Genomic DNA, 22,973 nt, shown 5'->3' with positions numbered 1-22,973 from the left:
AGACAAAAGACCTGTCTAAATGTAAGATAGAAGCAAAGAAATTCTGAAGCGTAAAAAACCAGTGTCTATTGGGAAGCCTTGTGGAATATGTATTTCATCTTCCTGAAGGTGCCAAGTTGACAGCCACCATAAAACATACAGGTTTATGGTAATATCTGCCCTACAGCCCCTATGACATAGAATGTAGAAGGAGAGAATTTTTCAAATCACTTAAGTGATTTGAAGATATGATTCCTATTGAAAGTTGATGGCACTTATGCTCCTAAAGTAAGTTAATTATATTAATTAAGGCAAAGATTGTAAATGGAAGGTTAAGAAAAAATGAAAGATCATTCTTGCTTTGTGAATATTGTGTGTGTGTTTTGTTTCTTTCAAATCTTAAAAAAATATTGGGAATGTCAAGTTTGGTTTTCCTTATAATTGCTGGTGGACCTCCTGTGGGCATTGGGAGTGTTTTTATAGCTTTCAGATTTTCACTTGAAGTAGCTATGCTGTTGAATCTTAAACATATTCATTCCCTAAAAGTTTATTAGGTAAAGTAAATAAAAATAAGTAGCAAACAGTATTAAACTCCTTAAGAATCATTTGTCTTCAGAAGTGTGAAGTATTCTGGTTTTTGATTATGTCATACTGTTACCAGCTTCCTTGGTCACTATGGAGACTATAAAATATATAGGCCTACATGTGTAATGTAGAAAGCAGAGCAAAAAATTTGCTTTCATGTCTTCTTTATACATTCTAAAAGAGCAAAGTATGGCAAAATTCCAGCTTTGAAAAGAGAACTTGTTAGGTTGCGTTTAGGATCACAGGCTTCTTAAAATCAGACAATATCAGTGCTAGTTTTAAAGGCACAAGTATTTTATTCCAGGTGTTTTTGGCTGCAAAGCCAGAAGCTCCATTCTCTTAATAATTATTTTTTTTTGCTGCAGATGCAACCTCCTTGCATACCATATGGTGGTAATTAACAGTTTCAGACTTAGTTCTCAGTTTTCTTCTGGTTTGATTATTGGTTGGTTTGGGACAAAATTTTAATGTCACAGAAACAGAGTTTTCTGTCTGAGTTTAACTGCAGATAGGAATAATGTGCATCTCTAGATGAGGAAGGAGAAGATGAGATCTAAGATGAGCACGAAGAGATATTTTGGAAATCTCCCCAGGTACAACCTGTTTCCTTCATTAAGTGTTTCACCGTCCCTCTGTAGAACTGAAATAGGCCTCGATTGGACCCTGGAAATGGAGAGAGACAATTTGAAAGATACAGTTGGAACGAATAGTTTCTTTTAACTGCAAAATGTTTGTGCTTTTTATGAGAGCAAGGGTAACATTGTGTAATCTTTAAAAAAAGATAATTGCTCAGTGAGGGTAAGTCCATTGTCCAGTGACATGACTTTTCCTGTCAATCACAAAGGTGACAAGGGGGCTAGATTAAGTAAAGCTTGCCCAAGATTAACAAAGGAAGATTATTGACCTCATCCTGAAAGGGCAGAAGCCTGTTTTATCATTAAACCTTGGAAGAGGTATTTCCTCCATAGGTGGAAAGCTGTTTGGCAATACAGAGACAACTTTCTTGTAAATGAACAAGTCTTCCTGTGGATTCTAGCTTGGAACAGAAGCAGAAGAGGCGAAACGTGAGGCAGTCCTCTTTTTTGTTGCTGTTGTTGGCGGGGAAAGAAGGGCCTAGTGTTTGATTCAGCAGAATCTGTGTCCTTGTCTGCCTTTCCGAAGTGGGAAAAGCAAGAAGCAGCAGCATCAGGTGTTGGTGAGTACAATCCCAGCTCAGAGTTCGATGAAATGTTGTGCCAGCACACATTAGCAGAGCAATTCGCAATGCAAATGAACAATAGAGCCCCATCCATGAAGCAGCTGCTAACTGCATAAAACTGTTACCAGGATTAACAGTGCCAGAGGCTGGAATGTAATCAAACTTGAACAGGTGAAATTGTTACGCAGCTGAGAGAGACTGTTCTCTGGTAAAGGAGTGTCTGTTTTCCACTGTTTTGGTGACAGAGAGGTAGGGCTTGTGTGTGGCTTGATGGACTTCATTTTGGCATGTCAGTAGTAGATATTTAGGTTCTTTAATACCACTCTTTACAGTGTTGTTGCTTTTCTCTCAGGTAACTGCAAAAAGTCATGTGAATTTGTCCTTTCAGAAAAGGAGCCTACTAAATCTCACCTGTTGGGAGGGAACTTCTTTCTCAGGGGATTAATTTTAAACTGTTGCCGACATATCTTTCTTGCCATTAAGGATTTCTCTGAGTGTTTTCAGGGGGATAGTTAAACTCTCATATGTACAGTCAGAGGATTTTCCTTGCTAGAAATTTTTTAGCTTTATACAACCATTGACATGAGTAGGTTTTATCTGGAAGTGTCCTTTCTTTTTACATGTTAAAAGTAGAAATCCAGAACCATTGAAAGTTGTTTTCAGTTTCGCCAGTAATAGCATAAGAAAGAGCAAAATAAAACAGAGGGATGTAAAGCGAAAGCATAGATAACAGCTGAGCATTTCAGGTTGTTGTTCCGAATGACAGAATGAAAAGATCATGGACAAGTGGGGCAGACAGATTCTCGAGCTGGTGTGCTAGAGGATACATGTTGAACTCTCATCAACAGCAGTAGCTGATGTGTGTGCTCGTCCGCTGGTATGGAAAGAAGAGGATTCCTCTTAGACTGCAAATCACGCAGTGGATGTGTGATTGCTACAGATCTTTTTGAATGAATAATTCACTGGTGTACTGTAATTTAGCCCACTGAGATGTGATTGCAGCTGTTCCCCTACTGTATATGTGTTTTGATTAAGTGGAGTGTATCTTAAACCCCACAAGTGTATAAATAGCCCATGTATGTGATATGCAAACACTGCATACATGTACACCTAACGAGCAGTCTAAGGAAACATTTTGTTTTGGGGATGATTACTTAGATGTGTATATTAATATATAATTTCTTACGCCACCCCCCCCACCCACCCCCGTGTAGAACAATTCCCTTTCCTTTTTTGTCCAGCTATAAAGTCGTCTTAACTGTGGTACTCTATAAATGCTTTTAGACAACATTGTAGTAGCAGGGCGTCTCTTTGTTATTAATGAGTTTATCATTCCAAGACCTTTACAATGTAAGAAATTACTTCTTTTGTGCCTGTTTTACAGGTAGGAAACTGAAATGCAGAAAGAAAAGTGACTTTTTGCATGGTTACATAGAACATTTGAAAGAACTAGGAATTGAGTATCCAGAGTCCTTGCTTTACCCACAAACTGCTGTCTTGTCCTCTCCCCCTCACAATTCCATTTCCCCTGAAAGAGAGGCAGGGAAATTTTAGTAGTTGGGTTCCATTTGAATGCCAAGCAATTTGTGATTTTGAAAATCACCTTGTATTACTTTACGTATCATTCAATCCTTGTGTTCTTATACTTCTTCTCTTATAACAAACTTGTTTTATACTCAGGATATATTTGTATGTATAAAAACACTTGGATGTACCCAAAATGTACATGGAAACAGCAATGATGATTCCTGAAGCTTAGGCAGCTCTTGCAAGTGCGTTGTGTCTGTGACCAATGTGTGACATAAACAGAAACACAAGTGAGTGTCTTTAGGGCCCACTTTGGAATAAAACCAAGAAACTAGTTCCTGGTAAAATTAGGAACGATACTGTTCCTATACATAATTGATGGTATAGGTGGATTTAAGAACTGTAACTAAGGGTGGTATTTGGCTTATCTGTCTTCAAAGTGTGAATAAGAAAACAGCTTTCAAGATATTTCCTCTTTTGGCCTTGTCTGTAGGAAAGAATTGCCACTTGGTGATAATGGGTTTGAATGTTATATAAAATCTGAACCGATGCTAAAATTAACTATTTCGCTCGTCACAGTTAAAACCCACTTTCTTCAGGTCTATATATGTGAAAAAAAATTACATTCAGCTCCAACTCATTTTTTAAGTCCACTGTTAGCAAGTAGTAATTTTCCAAGTGCAGAACAAAAATGGAGGGAGTTGCAAGAAAAAAAAAGGGGCATTTCTGTTGACTGGAGTCAGAACATTTTTTTAGGGCTTGGTCAAAAGCTCATTGACGTCAGTAGAAAGTCTCTCATTAACATCACTGGGTTTGGCTTTTGGGGCATATGATGGCCCAGATTGTAATCTCAGTTAAATCCGATTCTGTTAGGGAATTTATTCACTAGTATAACACATTCAAGCTGCTCAAAACTGTTTGCACTAAAAGTTTTCTTAACCAGAGGTAATCTTTTTGACAAAACAAAGTAGTCTGTGACAACAAACACATTCTTTACTTCATAACTTCCCTGTTGCCTTACTCAAATTTTATTGAGATAATTTTTAGCAATTCATGTTCTATTTATGGAAAGACATATTTTTGCTGAAATATTGTGGTTTATTAAACCAGAGACGCCAAAAATTACTCTGGAAAAAAATGATAAAATTGTAACACAAATCACTAAAACCAGTGTATGTGTCGCTTACATACCCTATAAAATGAAAACAATTTAAAAATTATTATGACTTTTTCAACAAAGTCTGTAACTCAGATCACAAGATGGTCCAGTGACTTCTTTAGAAGTAGTGTTCATTAAACACCTGGAATACAAAAATGTAAGAAAATGGGATAATGAATAAGAAAAAACAACTCTGGAGAATCTGATCAAAATAAAAACTGTTCATGTTTGCAGCATTATATTATGCGGTATATGTACTCTGCAGCAAGCTTTGTTTGGAGACATTGACCTAAGTTTTGCAAGGTATAGATAGCATATGTTAGCAGAGAAAAAAACAAGTGTTTCAGAGATGTGTACAGAAGGGTAGGGTATTAAAGAGACATAAAAGGGGAAAGGAATATATGCAAAAAACATTGCCTTATGTAGGAGGCGGTGTGGAAGAGAAGGCTCTCATGTTAATGAAGGCAAGTTTGAAGATGCTGGAACCAGTTTTGGTTTCCATTAAAATTAATGAGTAGACCTCTATGGACTCTCAGATGAGGAGAATTGTGTGTATGTTCCAGGGAGTCACAGAGTTTTGCCACTGTGCTGCCAGTGAAAGTCATTAGGACCACCTTTGTGAAAAATACTGTCTCTACAAGAAATGAAGGTATGAGATGGAAGAGGAGAATAGAAAGAGAATTAGAAAACAGAAAACAGTTGCTTCATCCTTTATAGATGGGAGAACTACTTGAACTGCAAGTTAGTCATATGGCAAAGAGCATTTAATATTTGGTTACTATTTCATTTCTTACAACTAGCCATCAAGGCATTCAGTAATTTATCAAGTTAGGAAATTAATGGTCCTTGTAAAAATTGAAGATTTTTTTCGAAAGAAAGCTGTAAAAGAACAAACAATTAAAGGTAATCGATACCATTGTTATTGGGAAACCTGCAAGTACAACACTTCTTCTCAATTAGGGAAAAACTGTATTTTATGTTTCTCTCTTGCAAGCTGATCTTTGTTCACTTCAGCCTGTAATCTTGGTTTATGCTTTATGGATAGGCTTTGTTCTGGGTGCTTTTGAAGCATTGCATGCCTTTTTAAAGGTTTCAACAGAAGAACAAACAGCAATGAACTCAAAGAACAAAGGATTGTTCTTTCTTTCCATCTTTATTTTTTTGTTCTTTAAGAAAAGAAAGAAATGTTTCATCTCAGTTTTTTCCCCTTTCAGGAAGTTGATGGCAATAAAGTGATGTCTTCATTTGCCCCGCACAACTCATCTACCTCACCCTTGAAGGCAGAAGAAGGTGGGCGTCAGAGTGGAGAATCATTGTCCAGCACAGCCCTGGGAACCCCTGAAAGGCGCAAAGGGAGCCTAGCGGATGTTGTAGACACCCTTAAGCAAAGAAAAATGGAAGAGCTCATCAAAAATGAGCCAGAAGGTAAGGCCTGGGAAACGGGCCAAAATTTTCTGTTTTGTCTTCTTTTCTCCAGATTCTTTGGATATGTATACTTTTTAATCTTCCCATTTTCTGCTCCATTTGCTTTTTGTTGCTAGCAAAATTGAAGTAAAGAACTCATAGTTCTTGTCTACATTAGAGATAAATTTCAGCAATATCCCGTTATAGCTAACATTTTTAGCTTTTCGCAAATGAGAGCCTTTGTCTGACATAACAGTCTTTTTGACACAGACACAGCAACATCCTCAACATGGGTACAACGAACACTGTAATTTTAACAGCCTGGGGGTCATTTACACCGCTACTCTCCCCCTCCCCCACTTCTAGAGTAAAAAGCAGTGTTATCAGCAATGTCAATGTTTTTGTGAAATTGTCTAGTAGGCATGTCGTTATTTGAAAGGTAAGATGTTAAATTTGGAAATCATGAAAGCTTTTGTCTGGATCATGTCCTATCATGTCATCCTCTGTTTATCTATAGTGCAGGTACTAGACAAACAGACACAGTACTGGCTTTCTCTGCTTTATGTCTGGCCAGCAAGTTTCAACCTTGGCATATAGGTATCATCTCTGGAGAATCAGTTTGGTTTTGAGAGTGTATGTCCAGTCGATGACGATGTCACTTGTGCTCTGTGGGCTGAGACCAAGACCAAACATCTGGCTTCTGAGAAGCCACTGAACAGCTTTGCATTAAGTAAGATTTTCAGTTCCTGCCTATTTGGGGCAGAGTCAAACCCCTGACTGGAAGAAGAAAGTCTCACTGTATTCTCCATAGGTATCCAGCATGCATATTTACAGCTAGATTTCCAGGGGACTGTGGGCCAGTTGGTGTTGTGTGAACATACTGAGCCTTATTCCCTAATGCACAGTAGTAAGACTTCATTTTCATTTACACCCACCTACCCTGTTGTAGAAGTCTATTTCAAATGTTTAAAAGCATGGCCCTCAGAGCCCATCTCAGTGTTGAAGCATGAATTGACAACACCTACAAGAAAATTTTAGGACAACCTGCATACTGGAATGAAAATACGGATGCAAACACAGCCACACTGTCACATACATGAGCATGACAGGATTGTAAATTAGTCTTCTCTTCTTGAGTGGAGCACACAGTAAGGGTCTGCTGGGAAACAAATTCTTTGTCTAAGCATTTTTTTGAATATTACATATAATCACAGCATTTCATTTTGCATTTACGTTGACTTAATGGTCAGTGCCATGACCTACCTTGTGCCTTTGAATGGAAAAGATCTTTCCTGTGTATGGTATGAGGTTGGGGGGAAGGAGACCAGAGTTCTCTATACGAGAGAGGAAAGAACAGTGGGTTCTGAGCAATGCATAAATACTCCGTTGAGTATGAGGTGGTACAAGCTGTACAGACTCCATTAAGGAAAGGCCACAGACAGACATGAGAACGGTTACAGAGCCTGTGCATTATCTCAGCTCTACTAAAATGAAAATATACAGTACAAACAAAAGATCTACAGCTTTCTGAAGAGATTGGGAGAGAAAGGGGGGGGAGCAACTGAATGTTGGGCTTTGCAAATGCATGCAACAGAAAATCTTTTCTTCCCTCTAGCCATTGTTCTATTGTCTTTCAGAGGCCATTAAAATGAACAGCAGGTTGTGATGAAAATTTCATTAAGCCCTAGTTAAGTCATTATGAGGGTGCCATATTCATGTCTGCTTACTCCCTGTCCAGGAAAAAATGAATAGGAAAGGGTTGGGGTTTTTTTCCCTTTCTCCTTAAAAGCGAACTAACAAAAGTTCAGAAGTTAGAAGAGAATGGGAAATGGGACATGAAACAAAAGGAGGCCAGAGAGGTGAGCTGGCTAGGAAGAAAATTAGACTTGCATAAGAACATTGAAAGGTGGTGAGGGACAAATACATTATTTTGACAAGTCTCCCTCCCTCTCCCCTTCAGCCAACATGATTGTTTTTAGAGTGGCTAATTAAAAAAAAAAAAAAATTTCTGGGTGCAGATGTTAAGACTGTTCTTAGACATCTTCCACAAATATGGTTTCTTTCCCTAAAATAAGTAAGTACTATTGCACGCACAGTGTCTTCTCTGTTTGAACTCCAGCAGAAAATTTACTTATTGTGATGTCTTCTTCATGTAGTGCTAAATTAAAGTTGTCAGTCATTGCTGTTGCTAGTCAGGTAGTTAGAATATTAACCAATTTCCCCATGAGTAAGATAAAGTTACAGGTGGGAATGTTTGGTAGTACATGTAGGTAACAATTCAACAATGTATGATTACTGTGTGTTTCAGTAATAATTATTAGTCTTGCTGGTTTGTGGGGCTTTGTAGGAGAAGACCAAGAATCTTGGTTAAGCTTTGCTGCATTATGTCAACAGCAATAATATAATACTTTATTTCTCTTTGGGAAGAAAGGGAAACATTTGCACCAGTAGCTGAGGTTTAATTAAGTGAATTTCCTGTGAATTTTTTGAAGACCAGATATGAGCCAGATTCCCATTTCTCTATGTACTCATAAGTTTATATATTATTTAACTTGTACAATGGGCTATGTTGGCTCTGTTTTTATTGTTTGAAATTGTCTTCTGAATTACTGTGGGAAATGTGCTTTTGAAGCATTCTTTCAAATGGCCTCTTTCTTCAAAATGGGAAAAAAGAGAAGAGCTGGGTAAACAACTTTAGGTCTCGATCCAAACCTCATATCAGTCAGGGAAAGGACCTTTCTTTTCTTAAATCGGTTTTGAGGACAAGTGAGATATCCCAAAATACTGATAACAGGTCTGACTGTTTTTAAGAAGCTTTGTTGATATATAAGGTAAATGGTTTTCTTATGTTCGTTAGAAAATAAGAGTTTCTACTTAGTGAATTTTGTCAGTAAAGGACAAGAATTTTTACAGTGTTACAAAACATACTGCTCAGAGTGCACAAATGCACTGTATGTATGCATATATGTAAGCACATACATGTACCCACATGAGCTAATAAGGGAAACATCACTGTTCATTAAATGTTTTCCATGTTGATTTATTGCATATATGCCTTTGGTTAATGTCCCCTGTAGGAAGCCATGCTACCAACTCATTCTTAAGAACTTTCCAAAAGCTTGTCACTTCCTTTTGCTCCTTGCATATGTGTACGGTTTTGGTTTTTTTTGGGGTTTTTTCTTTGCCCTAAAACCCCCCGGCTTTCCCCCCCCCCCCCGTTGCCATTTTACTCTTGCTGTATGAAAGTATGTGACTGACAATGAGTCATGCTGACAGAGACATGGAGTGTTTCAGTGAATCTAAAACTTGTGGAATTTTACTCATACAGTGTAATACAGCTAATACAGTGCTCATTTTTCTTCCTTCAAATTCTGCGGAAAATCCTTATATGCAGCTTTAGCATTAGGCCCCCAAAGGCATAAACCTATTACTGAAGTCACACAATGTTATTTTACATGAAACATTCTGTCCTTTCTAACTTGAACTTCAGAAGAGGAGTCAGTCCCCTTTTATTCCTGGTATACAATAATGAAGATAATGGAGTGGGTTTGGAGAAGCCTTATATACTGTGACAGACCTCAAGCCCTTGCCCTGAGGGTCGTCTGCCGACCATGGGATTCCTTTTGCAGCTAAAATCATTAGGCGAATGAGATACAGGCATGTTTTTCTTCTGTTTTCTTAAGGCATCAGAGGATGGCAGAGACTCTCTGTCTGTCTATTCTCTTCATTTGTAGAAATGAAATGGAAATCTCTTTGAAGTCACTGAGCTTGACACAAGTTCATGAAAGCAAAGACCAAAGCAGCCACTTAGCTTTTTCTTGCACTATTAATTGGATTGGATTGCTGTATTTTAATTTATGGTCTGGGCTTGTGGAAAATTAAATCTCTTGAAATCTGTGTAGCCTTTCCTCTAAACGTATGGCTTGGCTTCTGGAAAAAATATAGGCAAGCAAGTAAATTCTCTCCTATTTTTAGAATAAGCCAGAGTACTCACCGGCTCTTTACACCTCCTAATTAAGAATCAATCTTCTTTTTCCATTGTGGCAGTATATGTTTGTAACAGGTTATGTATCTGTTTATCTTTAAAACTTCCATACTGTATCTTCTGAGGCTAGATCTATGTTATTGTACAGAATTTATAGGAATTCTGGATGAAAGGGATCCTATGGGCATCTACCTGACCACAGAGACTGCGCACATGAGCATGTGCACATGTGGGTATACTCATTCATCTGCATGGCTCATTCTTCTATAATAAGGACCTCTGAAACTCAATTCTGTTTGGCTGTTTAAATGAATACTTTGAATTTTATAGAAATGCGTGTACACAGATATACATATATATAAAGTGCATATATTAGATATATATATTTAGACATAAATATGTATAACCATGCACACACAAGAATTGTGTATAAATAGCATTTAGTATTGTTCCTACTTCAGAATTTCGTTCTGCTAGTCCTTAGGTCTTCTGAGCAGGAACAATTAATCTCAAGTGTTTAGTAAGCAGGTAATACATATGTTTGCAGGGCTTTAACAGGTAATGTGAATACTAGAGCCTCATGTATTATAGTATGCTGCAATACTGTAAGTAATTACTTTGTCGGAAAGAAAGGGATGGGAAAGGCCTCTGGGGCATGATTTTTGTCTTCTGAACATCCCCCAAAGGCTATTTGTGTTTGATGTTTAAGTTTACATTATAAATCACAACACCTGTTCTTGTGGTAATTTAAATGGCTGTTGTTTAAGCAGTTCTGTAGTCTATAAAAGTGAACCATGTTGAATTCAGGCTCTCTAGATGAAATAAGATCCCAGAATATCTCCTAATATTATCAAACTCTTAATCAACATATCTTGTAAAGAAATCAAGAGGTCTCCCTCTTCTTAATCCATAAATTCCAAAGCAGACCATTAATGGGCACAAGAAGGGAGGCCTTTGAAATGCAGACTCTTGTTTTTAAATCACATTTGATGAGATGGGAAGAAATAAAGTGAACAGATTTGGGAAAAGCCTAAGGATACTCTAATTGGTTGAGGTTTGAATTTCTTTTATTTGGTTCTTCACTGTCCGTTTGACAAAGTATGTGGTGAAGAGGCTTTGTAACACTGTTCCACTGAAGAACAAAAAAGGATACTTTGCAGTTGAGTACTTTTAAGTTTTGTTCGTTCACTCCTGCTGCTGTGGAAGGATGCTTCAAGTGTGTTGTGGTTCCATGTTCCTCTATGCAGTCTGTCACCAGAAAATGTGTCTTTTCTTGTGGAGCAAGTGAGCATCAAACTTCCATACACTTCTTTCAAAGACCCTGCCATATGGAAATGTGCATTCATATACTGCTGATAAAAATAAAAAATAATTAAAAAAAATTAAAAGATGAAGTTTATGAAATAGGCCTATGTGAAGAGAAGGCACTGTTAAATGCTGTGGTGGCTTAAACTTTTATTAACAAGTGCTTTAACTCTAGAACAGAGGTAGCCTAGTTTGAAGCCCTGCCAGCTCTTACTTGCACAAAGTGAAGTTTATTCATTTGTCACCTTCAGTTTTTAAGTGTTTTCCTTCCTAATAGTTTAGCCTGATAGTCATGGTTTATTTCAATTGATGTTTTCAAAATTTGCTTAGATTCCCTTCCAAGTCTCTCTTGCTTACATCCTCAAAGGTTTGTAGCTTTTGGATTTTTCTTTTCTCTTTTGAGAAAGGCATCTGAGGTGCTGATACAGCATCTTAAATATAGAAGAAAGCATTATGGTCAAGTGAGATTCAGGAAACTTGTGCTTTTGGAGAGAAGATGCAGTCCTTCTCCCCCTCCCTGTTTTAGAATGAAAGTCTTCTCAGATGGATCGCCATAATTAAAATTTCTTTCCAGGGTACATTCACTCCTAAATATTGAACAAGCAGCAGCCAAAGCAAAATGCTTGATCTCTCATCTCCCATCTTTTACTGTGCAGCATACAAGTAGTTCACCAAGACCAAAATAATTATTTGGTCTCCTGTCTACCTCTAATTCCTGAGGTAGCCAGACTCAATAGCCATGATTAATTTCAATAGGGATTTTCAAAACTTGCTGCCACTCTTACCCCCAGATCATTTTGATGTGCCTGTTGCCCCCAATGTATTCCAGCTACGTCAGTTTACAGTCTGCCTTCATTTTTTGCCGCCCCCCCCCCCCCTTTTTTTTTTATTAAATATTTCCCCCTCCCCTGGAAAAGCCATTAGCTTTCTGAGTTTCATTTCAGTCCTTGGATTACTCCTGGAAAAACCCCTGACCCAGACTGGTAATATACAAATATACATGAGGGAGTGTGCCAGCTCTTTCTGTATGCTTATGTGCCACAGCTTTTGGGGATGTCATTTATTCAAGAGTGAAGAGCGAGCCACCTGTTTCTCAGGCCTCTTGTCCCTCATATTAAAGGTTCAAGCCCTTGCTGAATAGTAACATCTTAATCTGGGCAACATACACAATATTTAGCTGAAACCTATTTGTCAAGCTAGCGGGGTTTGTGGGATTTTTTTTTTCGCTCTCTCTTACCCCCGAGGCGCTTGTCACGACCGTGCATATTAAAATTAATCAGACCTCCCAGGCTTGTGTGACTGTGTGGTTTAACATGAAGAAGTGGATATCAAGCATTTGCCCTAATTAAATAGGCCTGCTTGGTTTTGTTCTAGTGGATACTTGGTGTTTTTTTTAATAAGAGCTGCTTATGGAGGAGGCACGGCCAGCTCTAGAGTTAGTGGAGAGCTCACTTCAAAGTTTTCCCCACCACCTGCGCCCAGGATGCTGAGACCTGAAGGGCTCCCCGCGTTCTTTCTTAACAGCACAATTTGTGGGAAGTAAGTGGAGGGGGAAGGGGAAAATATGGCCAAATGAGCGAGAGAGCGATCAGGGAAGGAGAGGCGAGATGCTGGGACGAGCATGTGGATTGGCTTTTTGAAGTTGATTAAGATGACCTATCATCCTGTCTGATTAGCTTTAGATCTCAGTCTGTGCCATGAGCTATTCACAAGGCTGTCTTGTGTCTTCTGTTTACCAGAAGCAAGGGAAAGCCTCTAGTATGGCAAGGAGCAACATTTGCAGCAACTCCCACTTGCTTGTTTAGCTGATGAAGTAGCCTTGTAAAAACACTCTGAAGTTTGAAGCTGTTGCTTACTTTTATTAGTTACGTGTCTGTTTAACGTTGATATTTTTAAAGTGGTTTGAACGTTGCCAGTTTTACACAACTTTATGCATCTCCTGCATTGTAAATAAGCTGTACTGGGAAGATAGAACTCCTTTCATCATCTTTTCTTCTCGTACAGTTTAATTGTATTGTGGTTTCTGCATCGCCTCAGGAGAAAACATGCTATATGCGCGCGATTTCTATACTGTCATCTATAAATTCAAAAAGCGCTCAAAACAGAGTAAAGGAGAGTTGGGGTGGGGACGACACCCTAAAACCTGTTAAATAGTAATTAAGGACTGATACCATTCAGCAATTCAACAAGTTAATTTTAGCCAAAGATAGTAGAAAATTTGGAACGGTCAACATTTTTAGACAAAATGTTTCATTGGAAATGATATTTTTTGTTTTTAGATGTTTAAGATGATTAATCTGAAAGAGAAATGAAAACATTTCAATTAGGATTAAATAAAACATTTTGGGTCAGGTGGAAACAGCTTTTCCCCTGACTTGGTTTGGCAGCTGAAATGAAAAAATTCAAACTAGTCAAATGAAAATGAGTTTCAAATCCTGGAGAGGTTTGGGGAGTGTTTTTGCATCTGATGACCTGAGGAGGACAAATGAGCAGTTGTTATAAAGACACTGAAATGTATCTGAATGTTATGCACTGTAGTTTTGAGGGTAAACTAATATTTTAGTCAGAAAAGCTTTCAGAATTTTATTTCCTCCAAATGTGCAAATTTCTGTGTCTTCTGAAGCCTCCGTCAGAAAAGTTTTGCAGCACCTAGGGCATTTTATTTTGAAACAGATTTTGGAAGTTTATCATACTTCATATGTTAGACATACTTGGCATGTCTTTGCAGCAGAAACCTATGAGTCTATTCTAGAGGGCCTAGAAATCTGCAGTCGTTACACCCCCAGAATTTGATTTTGCTTTCTATTCTTGCAATCCAGTACGCAGGCAAGAAACAAAGCTTTATTTATCTGTTTCCGTAACCGTTTAAATCGCTGGAGTAAAACATCAGCAGGTAGGATGATACTCCATTGATTTAAAAATTTATTGCATGTCCATGCACTAACTCGTTGCCGTCTTTCTCTCTTGAAGTAGTAGTAGTATTCCTATTTTATTTTTTATTTCAAACCTTGGCACAACCCAAATGTAAAGAACCATATTGACACTGCCAAGCATCTGTCTGGTGCTTGACAGCATCATAGAAACCCTTCCACTCTTTCATCTGGGTTGCTATTGGTTATTTAACAACACAATGCAAACGGTGCAGTGTGGGTGTATATGAAATGGAAAGAAAGGTTGAGGTGGGGGGAAGGAGCCCTGTACAAGTAAATACATCTTTCATCATATCTTTTGTTTGGTCTGTTTGCTGTGTGCTATTCAGTAGTCAATAGAAGTTGTTTGACGGTTCTGCAAAAGGGTAAGAAACCTTTTCGTAAACTTTTATTCTCCTGCATTTGTCTTAGTCCGGAAAGTTTTCAGCTTCTGTTTTACTTGCCTTGCTTTGTCGTCACCTGTCTGTTGTTGAAGGGTTTTTGTCGTTGCTGTTTAGCTGATGTGACGCAAGCTGATACTTATGAAATGCTCATTATTGAGCAGTGATCTTGTACAGGTGAAGTGGGCATTTAGAGAGCTTATGAAAGGTTTACTGTGGTAGTCTTTGGGGCAGTAGAGTTCTTTAAAGCTTGTGTTTTAATTTATTTATTTAGCCGGGGGATGAAAGTGAAAAGTGAATGAAGAGAAAAATCAGTCTGTGCTTTCTGCTGAAGAATGCCCTGTTAGCACTTGTGTGACTTGGTAAGGCTTTCTGAGATGTTTAGCCTTGATTTAATTCGTATTTAAGATCTCTCCTCCCAGCACATTAATATAATGTCAACGTAGAATGCATCGCATGGTGTAATTACTGAAGAGAGCAGTAGTTGGGAAAACAGACGGTAATTGAACACATGGCTGTTTATTACAACAGGACAGTGCTCCTACGCTGGTATTTAGGGCATTAATAGGGAAGAATTGATTTGTTGTTTTAAGATGAATTCAATCACTGTTGCTTGGGCCTTTGTTTGTTCAGGCCGAGTTATGCTTTGTTTGTGTTATGTGCCCAAGAGGTTTACACACCACAGCGTGGCATTAGTCATGCAGAGGGCTTGGGAGCAGAGCGCCATTTAAATGAACAAAGGACATTTTTCTTTTTGGCTCTGTTTATCTTCCTCTAGTTTTGTTACCCTCTAATCTGTCTCCATCTCTCTCTCCCTCTTTCTCCCCGCTCCTTTCCGCCCCAAACATTTTTGATCAATGCAGAGGTCCTCCTGCTTTCCTCCTTCCCCCTCCTCTTGATTCCCCCTCCTGAAGACGAATGGAGCTCTGATTGACAGGCGGCGACGCGGGGTTGTGGCACGGTGTAAACAGGAGTGGTTGCTCCCAAGTTTGTGCAAGGAAGAATTGGGGTTGGGGGCCGCGGGGGGGAGGAACGTTCAGCTTGGGGGAAAATTACTAATTTCAAAGCGAACAGAGCGGGAGTGAGATGTACCACTGCACGTCTCAACTCTGGTGGTTTTGGGAGAGGGAAGGCGCGCACCTTTTGTGGCTCCTGCTGGCTTGCGCTCCGGTTGGGCCCTGTGCCGGTCACATCCTGGGATTTAACGAGGCTTCTGCCCTCTTCTCCTTTTTACTGATGCAAGTCGGAGGGAGGAAGAGAGAACCACGTGACTGACGTTGAATTCCTGGTCTCCCCGTTGTGAGCGGTGTGGTTTATATTTTAGGCTCATTGTGCTTGAGAGGCATCTCCTCTTGATTTATTTCTGAGTGTGGGAGAGTTAATAGACACTTCAGAACTATGTGGGCCAAATTCTGCTCTCAGGTGTAAGTTCACAACTCCCGCTGAATACACAAGAGCTTTAAGAAGGCAACATTTGACCCAATACAGGATTTGTAAAGAACCCAACGTGACTTGGTTTTTTTTATCCCTATACAGACAGGGATTAGGCCTGTTCCTAGAAAGAGCGTTATTAAGAGAACTGAAAGGTAACAACAACCACAAAGTCTGTGCAGTCATTAATTGCTAGAAACTTATATTTCCTAGGTGGTGAGGTACTTGTATGTAAGTAATAAAGTGCATGATGAATGAGCACGCGGGCTTGCCTTTTGGAGGTATAGAAAGTGCTAGCTTATACAGCGCAAGGAAGGAGAGCCACAAATGTGTGACATGGAGATCCAGCTTCTTCTTGTCAGGGAGAAATAGCAATTTAGCACACATGTTCATACACTGCAACATGCAGGGAAGGATATGAACCTCAGTTGTTCATCTGAGCCTTTTAGCCATAATTAATTAAATTATTGAATCTCTGAATAAATAATAGAAGCACAGGATGACAGCTAGAAGAGGATCTGAAGTCCAGCAGTGTTTTTATCCGTGCCTGCAATCATAGACCATTGGTTGTGTATGGGACATGCTACTTGGCCATTACTTATAAATCTTTTCCAAATATCTAGGAAGTGTAGTTGCAAAGGCCCAGCCCCTATGCCCAAGGGGAAGTTTCCTTCCCACCTCAAAAAACCCCCAAGCAGTTATTGTATTGTACTGCCAATAAGCAAGAATGATCATGGGTAAAGATTTATACAGCCCCGAAGTTACAATTTCTGTCCAAGTGCTTTATCAGAAAGGGAAGTGTCTCTCCTGACTTGGAAGTGGTTATCCAAGTGTCCTGTTTTTCCAGTACAGTTTGGAATGTTGCGTAAGTTTTGTACTGTAGATTAGCCCACACAATCTCAAGGTAAATAGTCTAGAGACAAAGATCACATGGAAGAAGAAAGCCTCTCAGTTTTGTACGCATTCTTGATCATTTTTTGCTAAACTTTTTTTTTTCCTTTTCTGTTTTGCCCGCAACACATATCCCATTTCAGTAACTTGGCGTCTTATCTCCCACAGAGTCAGGCACCAGGGCGGTGGGGGGGGGAGACAAAAAAGTCAACAACTAACCAAAAAAATGGTTTCAACTGTAGTCATTACTGTGTATTCACTACATCCTGTAAGAGCACTGTCTTGTTGCAAAGTGTAAAGCACGTTAATGTGTTTTTGCTGGGATGTATATATAATAGACTTAAATAAAGCAGTGTATTTCCAAATAGTTCCCTTTCCTTGTATGTGAAATTAATATATGAAGATGAAACTAGAGGACAGCAGGCTTTCGCTAATGATTTTCAGCTGCAACAATTCTGGATTCCACACTGAGCTCATGTACAGCCTTAATCAGCAATGCTGTTTAACTAAATATGGAGACATTTCACTGAAGATTATTTTATTTTAAGTCTTTTTTTATGCATTTCCTCTTGCTGTGTCATCTAATTGATTCACAGCTCCTGTGAAGCTTTGGGGTATGGGACGCATATCCAGGCAAAATGCATTCTTCCTTTACAAGTTTGGCCAAGTCAATCCTATCTGAGTTCAGAGGAATTAAGAAGCTGTCATTGAGAATCGTTCTGTAACTAACCATAAAATTATTAGATGAATAATACACATGATGTAGGAGTTTAGGCTATAACCTGTTCTTCCTGCTGAAAAGAAAAAAAATGCAGTCCTTTTGAGATGATCATGTTATTACATTACCATTTTTATCAGTATTTTATTGCTAGCCAGGTTACTGAATGGGGGAACGCAGTACCCAGTGGATGTTACATGGTGCGCATGACCCAATATTTTAAAGTAGTGGGGCCCACAAAAGACAAAAAGACAACATAATTAGTGGTGATTTCTTATATTGTGAGCCAGAAAAATTTTCCCAGTGTTTCTAATGTAAACTCTTTGTTGGTTGGTTTTGTCCTGCCATTATGCCTTAAATATAGCATGGAGCAAACTGCCATTAAATTGCTAGAGAGAGTGAGTTCAGCTGCTAGTTCCATTTCATCCTTGGTTTCTCACGTGTCATTGCTTACAATTGATCTGCTTATATTGGACATTACAAGTGTTCACCAGAAATCAGTCTAAATCTACCAACCACCACACTCCTAAGTATTTTCAGGAGCAAATGAGATGCAGTGTATGGCCAGTTTTTAACTCATCTGCTTCAGCTCTTTTAGTAGACAGGTCCCTGTAGACATAAAGACAGGTGAAAAAGCATCAAGAGGAGAGGAATGAAGACGCCTTCTGCACTTGCATAAACAGTCACCATTGTGGGAAAACGAAATGGGGAGACAATTTTTGTAAGCTTTTCAATATAACTCTTTAAGAGAGGTTAAAAGATGTGGTGTAGTATTCTTCAGATCTTCTCTTCTTCCTTAGGTTGCACCTTTGCAATCTGATTGATCTTGGGGTAGTGAAAATATTAGTGGGGATTTGTTTGTTTGATTGATTTACTTTTTTTGCAAAATCTTGTTCCTACTAGAAGAGGGCATTGGGATTGTTTAGGCAATCCCAGGTAGCTTTCCTCCCAGGCTGAATGCTTTCCATAAAGCTGTCAGTTCTTTAGCTTAATACTGGGTCTTAGTGTATTAATTCAAGGCTTTCAGTGATCTAGGACACAACATGTGCCAGGAGTAGGAACTAAAATTAGAGGCAGACTTTTGGCTGTGAGAGCTGCTTGAGGCTACTTGGGGTGAAAGAGGAGGGAAGAGGTGTGACGTCAGTCACAGCCCAAGGACTGCAAGATGTCCAAAACATCCCCTCAGATACAGGTTTTTCTGCAACACGCACTGCAGTGAATGACCCTTCCTTTTTTGTCTCATCCCACTCACTGATACAGCACGCGGTGGTTCGTTTCGCACACCAACTCCTTATCAAAAGCTCTCGTAGTTCCCTTGTTGTAACAAAGCCCAGTTCTTGGTATATTGGGATTGTGATTTTTTTTTTTTCCCCTCTCTAAAAGAGGAATGAAAACTTAAATAGTAGCTAATCTTTTATAACATGCACCTAAAAAAAAAAGTGAAAACATTGTGAAACAAAGTGAAATCCTTACGAAGGATTCAAAGTTTTCATTCACAGAAAACACCTCTTGATGCTGTAACCTAATGGTAGAAAAAAGATCAGGCAAAACAGGGCTGAGCGACAGGAAAATTGCTGCTTCTTCCTTCACTTCAGTGAATATATTTTATTCTGTAAAATTTTATGCTCTTGGCTGTATGCAAGAATAATTTCCCTGTATTTTTTTTAATATATCATAATTCTGTTAAGGACTATGAATGAGGAATAATTAGGCATTATTGTTTGGTTATGTAGATACTCTTGTGATCCCTTCTTGTTTACTTCATTTAAACTGCTGATACTGTTCTTACCATGTAGAAATAATGACTGTGTTACTTCATGAATATGAGATTACAGGGACAATGTTTTAAATTGCTGTAACACTTGTTCCTCCTGTGTGATCATTTCAGGCCATCTGAAACATATTCTTTTTTTGTGAAGAGATAAATACTCAGAAACACAAGTGCATGGATATTTACTCTTTACTAAAAGATCTTCAGTCTTTACCTTATCCTGGCTTGTCTCTTTCTAGTAAAGTCATAGGGCTGCACTTTGGCACTGTTGTAGGATTCACATAACTAAGAGGGGGTCCTGGTCTAAATAAGATACACAGAGGCCATTCTGCAATACAAGAGTTTTGCCTTATATTCAAACAGAAAGATTTGTAAGTCTTTATTGTTAGGGGAGAAAACCTCCTCTGAAATCTGTACTGTGTAAACTCTGATATTTTGCTCCTATTCATGTACAGCACTTTCTTTGATGACTGTTGGAGTTCTGATCTCACAGGGAGAGGAGAATATTGGAGTTAAGATTTCTTGAACAGGGCTTAGGGGATAATATTGTGTTTAGTTTGTTTCACTAGATGCAAGCTAATCAGAGAATAATTAACAGTCGAAATGCCAAGGTCCTTATTCATGTAAAGGATCTGGTATTGAAGTCCTCAGTAAAGTAAGACCGAATTCAATGAGACTTTAAACTGAACAAATGCTTCAGGATTTGTCCCCAGCTATCTTCTTCCTGTCAGTTTTTAATGAGCATCCCATAAAAGTGTTCAACAATTGTACTGACTTTGATTTTTCAAGGTTTTGGAGAAAATTGCTTTCTCAGGTTGTGAAAAAAAATAAAATGTTGAAATAAAAAAAAGCACATTTTTCCATCGTGATGTCTAACATCCTGTAAGCAGATTCAAAGACTGTCTCACCTCATGCTTTCTGATAGGCAGTATGTTAAGGACATTATAACGAATATTGTATAGAAGTTGCCGGGAGGAAGAATTACAGCTGATAGATGGAGGTATTTTAGACCTCATCTTAAGTTCTTGGGATTGAGATAAAATTTAGCTAGAGAGGTAGTTACAGATGCTGGTACTTTGTTTGTTTGTTTTATAAATGAAAGGGGGAAAAACACCATTGTTAAGATCACCATACAGAGCCTGGTGTTTAAATGCCATGATTTTGTGTCAGAAGAAGCAGCTAGTGTATCTGGATTCATCCTTTGCCTTGCTTTCCTCGGTTGTCACTGAGAGCTCCCAAGCTGAGACAGATGGCTGCTGGTTTACTTGTGTGCGTGGGAGACAGGAACTTCCACATGTGATTTTTTACCATTTGGTAGTAATTAGTTTGTTGTATAAATTAACATTAACTGAACCATTCTTGAGGCATTGTTTGTAATTATCTTCTTTGAGCTTCTGAGTGGTGTAAAGAAATAAAAAGCGGGGAAGAAACTGCTTCTTATTTTGTACAGGGAAAGGACTCTGTCATTAAGCAGAACAGAGCAGCAATTATCATCGCATGCCCAGTAGACTGAAAACTTTGAAAAAAAAACCTTTAAAAAGCAAGAAATTGGTTTTTTTCTGTGAATATTAATGGAAATTAATGATTTGGAAGTGCAGATAGATTTTATAAAATTTGTAAGAATGAAGTATGAATACAAGCAATGGTGATCGTGCCTTCCTGACATCATCATCATCATTGTTACTGCTACTACAACTACCACTGCTGCTACTTTATTTGATGTGTGTTCATAAGGAGTAGAGGGTTTCTTCATTTTTTTAAAATACATGTTCTCTCAATTTTATTCCAATTTTTTTTCCCCATCTTTGAAATACTTCCTGATATTTTTTTTTGTGGTAGACAGTAAGGATCTTGTGTCTGCATATCGGGCAATGAACTGTCGTTAGTGCTGGTTTTCTCCGGGGATTTCTGTCACTTCCAGCAACCAGCCAAATTGGAATTGTCAGGAGAACAGCCTCTCACATGTTCCTTGGCACTTCTGTTTCCAGACTTGGCCAGAATCCAGACATGCAGAGGTTCGTGGACGTGAAAAATAACAGGGAAAATGCCCTCTGGTATTAGCCCCGTATTTTAGTAACTTATTGGGCATCTTTAGGTTCATTTGCTGGAAAAGTTCAATGTTTCAGCAAGTAAGAAAGTTTATATTTCATTAGACTGAAGTTCTTCCCTTTCCTACCCAGGAGTAGGTGAGAACTGGTGTCAGTGTCCGTCTTTTAGTGTAGCTCTCCTGCCCTGCATACAAAGCTGGCACGATGGGCAACACAGCACTGTGCAGTAAAATCCTCTCACGTATAAGCTAAGCTGCAGTAGTAAAACTCAGGTATGATCCCTCACAAGGCACCTCACAGCTTCATTAAAATTAATTTTGTATCTGAAGTGTACCCTCTAGAGAAAGGTTCACATGACTTGAGTTTTAAAGTGTCTTGGCATTTTCTTGTGAAACAAAATGAAGACAGTTTTAGACCCAGACTTGAACTTGTCTAGGTAGATTGGTGCTGACCGTGGTTTTACCTGAACCCATTGATACAGGGCCCACACCTGAGAGGTGTGTTTGGGTCGTCTTTCTCCTGTCAGAATTGCCATTAATATTTACGTTTGTCCAGATAAATGGTTTTACCTGGACAATAAGTGCTAAAAGAGGACTCGAAATTCTGAAGTGAGTAAATATAGATGCAGCTTAGTTAAGAATTGTTCTCTTTTTCTTGGCACGGCGAATTAGCCTATATGAAGCTCCATGCTGTTTGGGGAAGAGGAAGGTGGGAGGAAGCGTGTGGGAGCTTTAGTGGCTGGAAACGCAAAGACAGTACGAGCTGAGTACGCTGAAACCTGCAGCAAAGAGAAAGCTACTGTGGATGGTTTTCCTTCTCTCTTTTTTTCTGGCAAGGGTTAATGCTGTAACCGAGAATATCTGTGATTCTCCAGCTTTTCATATCAATGAATCAAACATTTTCTGAACCATTCTATTGAACACTTTTTTTTCTTTTTTCAACTACGAAAACTGAAGGTGCCAAACATGCTTTGATATTGATGTGACAGCGCGGTGGATGGGCTTGCAGTTAGCTGAAGTGAGCACGTGAGCTTTTCAGTTCACCTTCATCCTGCTGAAGGGTTGTGGAACAAGAAGGAAGAGCTGAACACAGCCTTTTGTTGTATGAAGTATACAGCTGCAGCATCATCGTACCAACTGTAGGGCTGTTTTTTTCATCCCTGGAGGAGTACAAGGAGGAAAGATTGGTCCTGTGGCTAAAAGCACAGAGCAGAGTCAGAAAATACAATTTCTTCTGGTTTTTGTTTTGTGAGGGGTTTTTTCATAAATTTTCCACATGAACTTCATTCTCTGTGTCCAATTTCTGCATTTTTAAAGCGTGGTTGATGATAGTAGCTGTGTACTTCTTCACAGTGGTGAAATACAATTACTGCTTGGGAGATGCAGCCTGACAAGTGGTCCTACCTTACAAGAAAGGACTTAGACATAGGTCTGAGGAAACAAGCTGGCTGGAAATATGTCTGTTACAACTCAGCCCCATTTGTCTGCCTAACCAGAAATGGGATTGCAGGTTGAGTTTGGAAGCCTTTGGCCTGAATTCAGTAGCTTCCTCACAGGCAGAGCTCACTTTTGCCTCAATGGGATTTCTGCAAGCGGAGCAGCTGCTGCGTTGGGCCCGTAGGGTTGTTGTGCAACGTGAAGTTGGCACTGCAGCTTTGTGCGG

General features: G+C 38.9%; 1 protein-coding gene across 4 annotated transcripts in view; it reads left to right on the top strand.

Annotated features, from left to right (window-relative positions):
* The window catches only part of SOX5 (SRY (sex determining region Y)-box 5), a 291,777-nt gene that overhangs the window by 67,175 nt on the left and 201,629 nt on the right, over positions 1 to 22,973 (top strand). For all 4 annotated transcript variants that reach the window (XM_010566092.1, XM_010566093.1, XM_010566095.1 and 1 more), the window contains one exon: positions 5,663 to 5,873. In XM_010566092.1, the coding sequence (XP_010564394.1) occupies positions 5,663 to 5,873 (211 nt within the window). The remainder of the gene's footprint in view (positions 1 to 5,662; positions 5,874 to 22,973) is intronic.

This window comes from Haliaeetus leucocephalus, unplaced genomic scaffold (assembly GCF_000737465.1).
Source record: "Haliaeetus leucocephalus isolate CR32 unplaced genomic scaffold, Haliaeetus_leucocephalus-4.0 Scaffold206, whole genome shotgun sequence".
NCBI lineage: Eukaryota > Metazoa > Chordata > Aves > Accipitriformes > Accipitridae > Haliaeetus > Haliaeetus leucocephalus.
The sequence above is the reverse complement of the archived record's forward strand: the minus strand, read 5'-3'. Positions and strand labels throughout refer to the sequence as shown.